This window comes from Aptenodytes forsteri, unplaced genomic scaffold (genome assembly GCF_000699145.1).
Source record: "Aptenodytes forsteri isolate BGI_AS27 unplaced genomic scaffold, ASM69914v1 Scaffold193, whole genome shotgun sequence".
Lineage (NCBI taxonomy): Eukaryota > Metazoa > Chordata > Aves > Sphenisciformes > Spheniscidae > Aptenodytes > Aptenodytes forsteri.
Window position 1 is genome coordinate 17,540,996 of NW_008795405.1, and position 11,632 is coordinate 17,552,627.

Sequence of the window (11,632 nt, forward strand, 5' to 3'; positions counted from 1 at the left end):
CGGTTGGACTTGATGATCTTAGAGGTCTTTTCCAACCTCAATGATTCTATGATTCTATGAAACCAGAATACAAAGTAATGGATAATCTCCATAGTCGGGGAGTTCACTGCAAGATCAGGAACGAGTCTTTCCCCCCTCAGGTTTGCAGAATTACACTTGTAGTAAACAACTATTTCTTTGAATACAAAGTAATGGATTATCTCCATAGTGGGGGAGTTCACTGCAAGATCAGGAACGAGTCTTTCCCCCCTCAGGTTTGCAGAATTACACTTGTAGTAAACAACTATTTCTTTCACAGTCACTTGCCTCTATGTTACACTAAATTCAGGAAGACCAATTAATACCGATTGCTAAAGGGCATTCCAGATGTAAATGAAGTGAATAATTGAGTACTGGGTGGATTTAAAGGTTGAAATCCATTCTCTTGAAACATACTACAAGTTCCTGGCATCATACCTGTCTTTCGACCTCCTTACCAACTGCTATTTGCAATAGCTGGGGAATGAGGAAGAATATTCTGTGGTTTTTCTCCTCCTGTTATAGCCTGAGAAATCTGTGCAAGAAGAGGAAGCTTCAAACTGACAAAGCACAAGGTGCTACAAAATGTACTGATATATCAGGCACGAATGCTATTGACTTTTTCGACTATTACTCATCTTCAGAAACTGGAAAGGAGGCAGAACAGAGAATGAAATACAAAAATCAAATGCAAATAAACCAAATGCTTATGCCATGCAGCTGTGAGAAGAATCAGTTTCTTAACTCTAATACAAACAATACCTAAACTATTTTACAACTCTTGGGAAGCTCCTCAACCATTTCTTTGCCACACAAAAGCAAACAGAGAGAAGCTAACATAATAAATAAAAAATACGTTTTCCAACAGCTAAGCTATTGTAATCCTTCTCTGAACTCTAGAAATTGTACATAATTTTTGGAGCCAAACTTGCATGGATTTTAATAACATTTTTCTGGAAGACAAATGGTCTATCTCTGTCACCCTCTAAAAATAAAATGAAGTATTTCTCATTTATTTGTACATACACATTCAGAAGATGAAGATTATTAGAAGAGGCGGTATTTTGTTAGATTGATACAGCTTAGGAAATGGACAAGTTTTGGGCACACAAACTGTTTTTTGTATCTGACAATAAAACTGCAATCTACAAGCCCCACTGCTTTGAATTTGAGTAGACATGTATTATTCAGTTGGGCTACCTAAAAGAGGCTGTGGCTACCTCTAGAACGGAGGAGTTAAGCACATTCACAAGAGGACAGGTATGACAGCTCTCTCTCATGGAGAGCTGTGATTTGTCACCTGTGCAACATGGAGAGTCGACCAAGAGAACAGACCACTTATGGTGTGTGACAAAACCTAATGTGTTTATTCAACCCATGATTTTCTGTATTAACTTTTGTTTTGAATTTTACTTTCCAAAATGTCTTCTGAAAGAACATTTGTAGAGCTCTCTTGAGGATAAGGGCTGAGGGGTCAGAGACCGTGTAATAGAAGAGAAAAAATACTCTACCACTGGCACAACATGCCACAGTTTCATTGCAGATTGCTTCACACTTCCCACTCAGAACTATAGTTTAAGTTGTTTGTTGTTGTAACTTTGCATTTAACTGTTCAGACTCTTGTTTTCTACATCACATCTCTGCTCCAGGCAAAATTATTTTTAAAAACTTCAGGGGAATGAGTTCAATTTAGCTCTCAGGAGCAGCTGAAGGAAAAAATATGGTATTTATGCCCTGTTAAAAAAAAAAAAAAAAATCAGGTTGTTACTGAGAAATTTATGTACCACAGACTTTGGGACAAGAAGTTGAGGCCACTACCACACAGATTTTCTAATAGCATCCTACATTTAAGAACAACAAACAAAATTCCTGTCAGAGCGCCTTAAAACCACTGTGCAGGACATCTTTTTTGCTGACAGTACAGGGCTGTTTGAGAGATCCAGAAACATATGCCAAGTGTTTCATTTTTTCTTTCATTCTCTCTAGTGTTTTCTGTTCCACACTTTCAGTGGAATAGATCTATACAGTTATCCCCTTGGGTATTTAGCAAGTGAAGCTAGATGTGTGAAAGCACCTTCATGCAAGTTTTAAAAGAAACTTGGAGCCACAAGCACGTTTTGAAAAGTCTGACAGACCCATTCAACAGGTAGAAGCCTTGGGCAGGATTCTGCTCCTAAACTTAGGTGTCTGTATGTAGATGTCTACTTCAGAAAACTGGGCAAGCTCTGATGCTCAAAATTAAATAGATAACAACTAGCTGAAATCAGTGCTCTCCATGTTCTACTCATGGTAATATCTAGATCTCCATTGACTATAGACACATAATTCACAGGGTAGATACCCAAATTTAGTCTTAGTCTCTCCATCACAACTTCCTGGATAAGTTTTATTTCTCACTTTATAGAAACTTTTAGCTTTAGATATCTAACACTGAGAAATAATGTATTACATCCACAGATAAAATATTCTCTCAATCTTAGAAGTTACTATAGAAAATGTGTGCTTGCAGTTGCAAGGTGTAAGAGTCCCAGAAAGATGATGTGGATCACTGGCTACAGTTTCCAGTCACCCTTTGAAGCTAGTTGACAACATTCTCTGCATTTTTTAAGAAGTACACCCTCAAAGTATTGTGAAAGCAGAAGAACAAATAATACCATATATGTTACACTTTCACAGACAAGCGATTGGAAAGCATTAGGGATATTTGAGTGCTGTTAAACACAGTCTGCAGATCCATTTTAGAAATTTATGTGATGCATTTGGCATCATAGACTCTCCGTAATCTAAACTTCCAATTTGAAAAAGTTTTAACCCTCCTGTAAGTTTTATCCTTAAAGGCAGTTTTCTAACTAAATATGAACTGAATTTGTATTCCTAGAACTGCAGACATGCTTAACCTCTCCCCTGCTCCCTCTTGCCTAAACTCTGTGAGTTCCCATCCAGTTAGAAAATGACTTCCTGAGGCACCTTTTCCCTTTACAAAGTCGTAGAACAGTTTAGAAAAGAGGAGGAAAATATTCTAGATTGCTAATACTTAAAAGCTCCAAAGGCATCTGAATAACACCTGTTTTGTCTGTTTGACAAAAAGCCTCTAACCAAAATAAAACCCTTCTATGCAAAATTTAAGAATTCAGTATCGTTATGACCTCATCAGTCTTTACACAAAACTAACGACAAACAGCTTAAACAGGGGTGACCTTTGTAACTGAGGGATAAGAACCTGCTTAACTGTTACCCTCACCCATCCATCAATTCTACTCACATCCATACATTGATATACTATAACCTGCAGGCTTGTACTACACACAATTGCAAGAATCCCTCTAGAAACAGAATCCATAACAGGGCTGTTTTGACACACTCCTGAAAAGAACTGCCCACCCCATTATTCAGTGAAATAACAACTGCAACACAAATAGGATACGGGCACTACCACCTGCCCCAAGGGAGGCTGTCAAATCTTTGAGAGGAAATGTTAATGAAGAAGCTGGAGATACTTCATGTATCATGTGTCCAGTTCTGGCACAATTCTGTCTGCAAAACATCTGCTATTCATGATACAGAAGGAAAAAAAAAAATCTATACCGACTTGTAAATTTCAGGTTGTGTTCACATGCCTAATAGTGAGGAAATTGTATTGGAAAGAATGTAGGTGGTGATCTGCACCCACTTACTATAAGAGAAGATCACTGAGATTCCGTATTGTCATTTGAATACTCTCCATCCTATATATGCTGTATGCCCATTTGAAATAAATGGCTTCCAGAAGTGAAAATACATCCACCCCCCCTTTTTTTTTTCTTTTAAGATGGGGATACTGAATACTTTATGTAATTTGAAAAACAGAAATACAGAACACTAACATATCTTACACATGCATTTTATCAAATACTCCATGCTGAGGAAGAAAACAGAGAAGAAGTCGTCACGAATTGTATTAATCTCTACAGATATTGAATTACCATGCTTTGCATCAAAGTTTGCTGGAAAAAAAACAAAGAACAATTTGAAATCATTAATATTGAAAAGTCAGTCTTACCTTTTTTATAATCGGTACATACATTTAAATCAATTTCCACTGAACATTTTACTTACCATTTCCACGCCATACTTCAGCCAGATGGCAGCTTCCTTCTCCAGGCTCTTTGCAGAACTCTACTACATCGCGACAGGTTGTTTCTGGTGTAATTGGAACTTCTGTCAAAATCTGTTCATTGTTGCTCAGAAACACAGTTAGTATCATCTGAAAGAAAATAAGAAAAGCAGCAGAATATTAAAAAAAATGACAAGATTATGGATAAGATTTATAATCCCCCTGTAAATGGAAATGTATGCTTATGGTTGGTTACCACGATCCATCAAAGTAGTTTCCAGTTTCTTGTAACTTTGCCAAAGCTTTAGTCCTTTGTGTTGATTTTTTTTTGACGGTGCATTGAATTGACAATTTTTTTAAAAGCTTCAGTTGAAATGGTTTAGTTCTGTCTGAAAATAAGGCTGGGAGGGAAGGCACAAGTTTTGGCTATGTTAGATGCTTGAAATCATAGCATTTAAATGTTGCAAATAAATACATACTTTGGCAACGTAACCTGAAGCTTCACAGGTGGGCAACCCTTTGCATGATGGACATAATTTTTGCAATTTGTCTGAAGATACAGTTATATTTGGTTGAATTGTAAGCCTTTGGTTAAACGGTAAGCCTCAGAGTTAATATAAAGAAAAAAAGAAACGAAAGGAAAGGGAGGGGGGGGGGGGGGAGAGGAAGTCAAATTTTTCAAGGGATTGCATTTGCTTAGTATACTTGCTAGAGCTAAAAACCTCTGAAAAGTCAGTTCTTTCTGTACTACTTTAGCCCCACACCCCGAGCTGACTGTGTTGATCAGACTGTACATGCAACCTTCCCACAGCAGTACTAAGCATGCTCTCTTCACTCAAAGTTACAACATCGAAAGACTACTTTTCCTCTAGCAACTGCTCCCAGCTATTCCAGTTGGAAAGTAGCCACAAAACAGAAAATATCTTTTCTTCCCCTCCCCCCCTTGACAACATTCAAGATGACCTGACATCAAGGAAAACAGAAAGAAGAAAAAGTGGGATGAAATCTATAAAGGAAAAAGCCTAGCACTAAAAGCTAGTACTAATTTGGGTTGATGTAAACTTCTGTTCAGATTCCTTGCTCCACCTTAAATAAATGTGTGCACAAATATATATATCCAGAGATACTCCCATCCCTCTTCATGTTAGCAGGTGTAACTTGCTGCAAAGTTAAACACTCGAAAACTGGGCGCATTAACTTAACCCACCTCACCCCCTTGGTGCATATGTGTTATGATATGATTATTAATAATATGTTCATTTGCTACATTCTCCCTATTAAGGGCCTTCGCCTTATGCAGTATTCTCAATGGATTTGTTCTGTAGGCCCTCATGTAATTTACTGCAAAAGCTGGAAGCATATCGTTAACAGCTCAGGAGCTTGTAAGAAGGGAAAAGGTAAAAAACATTCTACCAAGAAACAAAGTCCTAATACAATGATGCTAAACTGATTCATTTTTTCCCGAGTGAGATTGGTTGAGGACCAATATTCAAAAGACAAGTATTCCTATGTTAAACTAAATCCTCCGAAAGATACCTGACCCTAACCTCCTGCTTAAAATTAAACAGATATTTTTAACCATTCTCTCTCTCTGCACCTTAGTTTCCCACCTGTATTCACAATACTGTTCTGTAAACTCATGGGGATGGAACAGAGCTAACGTAAGACAAAGATACCATAATAATAGATGTCCCTAAAGAATGTGACAAAATTAGTAATTTTGTCTGCAAAGAAAGTTCTTTCAGATCTTTCCAGTAAATAAAATGTGGCATCACATACTGAACCACAAAGATTAAACCTAATTATTTAAAAGCTCTTCATTAAATGAGCACTCTCCACTTAAACAGAGTTGTGCTTCATTTTGCATAGGCAATTCTTAAAAACATTCATAACACTTTTATCTGTGGGACATATACATGTACCAAACTGGAGATTTGCATTAATAACAGCTAGATACTGAGTGAGAGCAGTCTATCTACTTTAAAAGTAGGCACAGGACAAATTCCAAGAAAGCCCAGGCTTCAAGCTCTCAGTCTCCTCATCAGTCCTCCACGCTATTTTAGTCCATGTTTCTGCTCTCCCTCAGCCTGCCAAATTTGTACGCTGTATCCTGAAGTTTACAAGTAACTACACTTCAACACAAGCAGCAGTCATCCAGGGCTGTAAATATACTAGAATTCACCCTTGAGTTTCTCCAACAGCAGCATTAAAGGAAGCTATAGTAAAAGCTATAGCACAAGCTAGGAGGAAGCTATAGGATGCAGCCACAGATAATAATGAAAATGCATGTAACCACCTACTGTAAGCAGCCCACAATGTTATTATTCCCCCGCAGAAGATTCAGACATGGTCTCAATATTCAGTGGCTATGGAATCTTTTACAGAATAAACATCTGATGTGGAATCTTGTAATGAAATTTGACCTCATATTTAAGAAGAAAGAATCATATATGAACATTGAACAATAGGCTTAGAAGAAACCTTAAGAGGTCATCTAATGCAGTCTCTTGGCCTACAGCAGGATCAACTATACCTACATTATTCTGCAGAGATGCTTGTTTAACCTGTTCTGAAAAGCCTTTCATGATGGAAGTTCCACCACTTCCCTCAACCATCCATGCCAGAAATCCTATTGCAAGGAGAAGTTTCTTACAGTCTAGTCAAAGCTTTCCTTGCCACTATTTAAACCCACTAGTTCTTCTCCTAGCCACAGGGGTGATAGAAAACCACTTTATTTTTTTCCTCCTTTTTTTTTTCCCTCTGCAGTTAAGTTTAAGGAATATATAATAAGAAAGTAAATTAAGTAATTAAATTAAACACATTTGTCAGAGAATTATTAATGCCAGTATTCTAAATAGTTTCCCCATAACACTTGATAGTAATTTCAAAATAAAACCCAAGTTTCCCAAACTTTATGAGAATGCCAAGAGACCCTTTATGATATGATACATATTGCCTCTTTATCATTTGTCTGAAATACCTGTCATCTTGTTATGAAAGGATAAATAGAATGGCTTAACATCATGTGGTTTTACATGGTTTCCAAGTTTCGATTTTTTATTGCTGTAAAGATAACACTGGCCCAGAAAACTTGTTTCATATATTCAAGATTGTCTGCAGATGCAGACAGGCTGAAAAAGAAAGAAAAGCCTTGGAGGTGTGAGTTATCCCATACATCTCAGTCAATTCTCCATAAATTCAGACCTCAACCACTATATAAACTCACAGTCCCCTTTGCAAGACCAGGCCAAAATTTGCTGTACCTCAAGCACACCACTTTCTTCTCTCAGCTCCGACTGCACCAGTACTGTCTTCTCCAAAGCTGGGTATCATCTGCTACACAGCCTAGGGAAAGGTATCTCGCTAATGAGGAGGCAAGGTGCTGTAGCCAACTATTGTCATACTACTCCTCAAGCAAACTTGGTTACGTAAGGATTTATTTTTAACAGGTTTTCTGAGTAACAACAAAGGAACTGTTTCACTGTGCTGTGAATCAGATGTCCTGAAACATACACAGGAAAACTCAAAATATTGAACATTATTAATATATTGCAATATTAATTAGATTTTCAAGTCAATGTCATAGCTGTCCTTTTTTGTGGTGAAGATGGAATAATAATCAGAGGTACTTCATAGTGATAAAATACAAAGAAGCACTGATGGAGCCTGGAAATTTGCTGAAGAATACGAGTGAAGCATATACATGAAATACATAGTACACCCACTGAAGTAAATTAGCTTTATGAAAAAACATTCTTAGCCAAAGATTAGGACACAGGAGAACTGATAAATCCTTTGATTTCTCATTTTAAGTGGATTCCTAAATAGGAACAACTGTAAAAACCCATCTTGTAAAAGGAGATCATAACCATTGTAGCATTTCTTTGATAATCTCTCAGTTCGATCATTCAAAGCTTTTAATACTTGGGCACAACGTCACACAACAGGATCAACCCAACACTCATGAGCAAGTCACCTCAGGGCTTCTAAATCATGTATTTTTTTCCACAATGAATACGAAGCTCCAAATCTTACACTTCCCTCCTTCTCCTCAACGCACACATGGATGTTACCCGTCTGTTACTCTCCTCTATTGCTCCTGCTACCAAACCAATGGCTTTATTCCAACTTTCATGAATTCTCATCTCTTTTTACTCTTCTTTTTAACCTCCTCCCAAACTCTAGTATATCCCTTCACAGTTCAGGTCTTTTCCACGCCAGATAACCTAAAACAAACATCACAACCTGCCTTCAAAACTATTCTGTTATCTCACTCATTCCTCAGCTTACAGATTACCTCCTCCTAGGAGAGCTTCAGAATCAGCACTCTACCCAAATCTTCTTTGCCCAACAGATGCTTGTCAAATAGTTGTACGTGTTCCTCTTAGTATGTTGCCTCCCCTTTCTCTGTGCCCATCCTAATTCTCTTCCAACCATACCTCCTGTGTTATTTAAAGGACACACTTAATCATCCCTGCAGTTTCTCAAGGAGGTAGAAGAGAGGGATAAATCCACAAGATCTTTATCCTCGCTTACTATCTCATCTCTTTCTACAGCTGGATAATGTCACCTACAAAAATTTCAATAGGCATCGTCCATAGAGATGACACAGTTTTATCTTTCTAGACCTGATCTCTTGCTAAGGAAGCTGAAATGTTGACAATCTTTAATCATCTCTTGTGAGTGTCTAGCTGTCAACTCAAGTTCCATATGGCTGTTACACAGTCCTTAGCCACTTTTCTCCAATGACTCCCTAGATTTTGTATTCATCATAACACACAGGTACTTATCACTATGAGCTGTGTAATACAGGCATCTTTGACACCAATCATTTTCTCAGTCTTGTGTCTCAGATGTATCTCTAGTTTTCCTGTACAATATGTAAGACATAGATAGTTTTTTTTCTATCAACTGGTCTAGCTAATGCTCTCAGAGTTTGGAAACTTGCCTAATGGTTTCCCAACTTTTCACTGGTGTGCCTTTTTTACTCATGATGCCTATCACAGCAGAAATCATTCTTCATGCCTATGGCTTTGACCATATTGTCTTTCTGTATCAGTCCTGATAATCACAATTTATTGGTCTTCACTTCCGTATTGTGACGTGGAATCTTCTTCCCTATCATTTTTCACTCCGTATCAAGAAATTGATGCCGAATTGGTCCTTTACACCAGTTTCTACTCTCTATGTGCTAAACAGGTGTTTTCACGCTTTCTTCTGTGTTGTTCATCACGCCTTATATGCACCTGCAAAGTGACCTCATTATCGTCCTTGAAGACCCTCCTTTGTCTAGTATATTTTGTAGTCAGAACAGCAAAGTAAGCTGTCAATACGCTGAAAAGCACTGCCTATCAGGCTGATAAATATTGTTTTGTCTACTTAGACTTCTCTAACTGTCCAGTCCATCTCTTACCTTCATCCCAAACCAAGATTCCAAGAGCTGTGCAGCAGAGATGCATTCATAACTTGTCTACCGCAGCAGAGATCCCACAAGGCCACAACTAAATGCCTTACATGCTACTATATAGAAACAAATAATCTTTCAAATGAGTCTGATGTCCTTGGTTAAATATGAGCTTGTTCAGGCTGTCCTAGAAACCACCTTGACTTCCCTATTTGAGTTTTGCAGCTTCAGTTGCACTCCCCTAGTACAATGCAATTACTTACGACTGGAATAAAACTAGACCACCACCATAAAAACAGAAGATGGCAGCTGATGTAGCATGTTGTTTCTTAGTTAAGAAATAGCCTAGAAAGCTAAAACTCCAACTGCTGAATGAAGTCTTTTCCTCACCATTTTTCTACAATCTTACTGAAAAAATACAACTTTTTTGATCTTCAGCTAATATCCTGAATTTAAAAGAACAGGTATACATTTAACTAGATCCTCTTTAACAACAATTTTCATGGAGACAAGAAATACATCTTACTCAACTATTATCTTCTGCTACCAAGACCTGAAACACTGGTGCTTGAGAAGAAATAAACTGTACACCCACGCCTCCATTGCCTTATGCCCAAGTTAATTTACTAACTCAGACAGCTGATACAATAAATAGTGGTGTTTCAGGCTAGCACAGTTCATATAAGTACATATCTCCTGATACCCTACTAACAGAAAATTGAATTAAGCCATCAGAAAGCAATCAGACAAGTACTATTTCAGGACATGCTGAAACATTAGAATTTAAAACAACTCTGAGATTATTTTCTTATAGTAATAGTTATATATTCAACTAGAAAAAGAGAAAAAGTGAGAAATTCTCACACTGCTGTTTAGTCTTATTAGATTTTCCCTTTGCCTTTTTTAAACCAACGTAGAAATTTCATTCTGTAAAGGTAAGAAACAACAAAAAACAAAAAAACTCTTCTTCCAGCAGAAGAGTGATCAGACATTTCAAATATATGAAATGTTTATTATTAAAAGGCTGACACACAATGAACAAAGTACAAAATAAATTTCTGATAGAAATGCCAACTTCATTCCTTCTGTTTCACAGGAATTAGAAGACATCTTCTCACCATGCATTTTCCCCTAATAAAGAGTTCCAAAAAATCCATTCATGATCTTGTGCTTTGCCATTTCAGAGCACTTAGTGGTGCCTACAACTCCAAGACAAGAATGATCAGCAAAGAAAAGACTTCTTCAAAGTAAAGCTCCCTTGCACAGTAGAGACCTCAACATCTCCCAAGAAGTTCTGATAACTTTCATCCTTGATTTTGCTGACTTGGGAGTCCCAGGAGCTTGCTACATTTAAGGTGCTACTACAGTAAGAGTTTTAACTGAAATGTCCAAAACCGTATCTTACTGAAATGTCAAAGCCCCATCAATCAAATATAAATTTTCATTAAGACTGATGTTTTCAGTTACTAGAAAAATTACAGAATGATATGCAAGCAAAATGTGAAGAGGTGAAAAATCATCCCTTTGGTGATGAGACATACTAATATGCATAACCCTGCACATAGAATGGTGAGAGAAAAAGTTACAAATTATCAATTATCTCATGCAAGTTTGCTTGTCTGGAATTCACGCCATTACATAAATCTTCCATCAGCTACAGCTGTAGAAATTCTAGTTGCATATTTCAAGCACTAAAGCAGAATTTTAACTTTATTTGCAGTATGAACACTGTCCCTTTTTAAGATTACAGACTTAATTAGGTGAACCATAGGATCATAGAATGGTTTGGGTTGGAAGGGACCTTAAAGATCATCTAGTTCCAACCCCCTGCCATGGGCAGGGACACCTTAGTGGTGCCTACAACTCCAAGATGACCAGGTTGCACCTTGTTGGTGCCTACAACTAGACCAGGTTGCTCAAAGCCCCATCCAACCTGGCCTTGAACACTTCCAGGGATGGGGCATCCACAACTTCTCTGGGCAACCTGTGCCAGGGCCTCACCACCCCCATAGTGAAGAATTGCTTCCTTGTATCTAATCTAAATCTACCCTCTTTCAGTTTAAAGCCATTACCCCTTGTCCTATCACTACATGCCCTTGTAAAAAGTCCCTCTCCAG

General features: G+C 37.7%; 1 protein-coding gene across 1 annotated transcript in view; it reads right to left on the reverse strand.

Moving 5' to 3' along the window:
* PPP1R13B (protein phosphatase 1 regulatory subunit 13B) overlaps positions 1-11,632 on the reverse strand; it is a 77,960-nt gene that overhangs the window by 45,598 nt on the left and 20,730 nt on the right. The window contains exon 2 of the mRNA XM_009280981.1: positions 4,114-4,261. Within this exon, the coding sequence (XP_009279256.1) occupies positions 4,114-4,261 (148 nt within the window). The remainder of the gene's footprint in view (positions 1-4,113; positions 4,262-11,632) is intronic.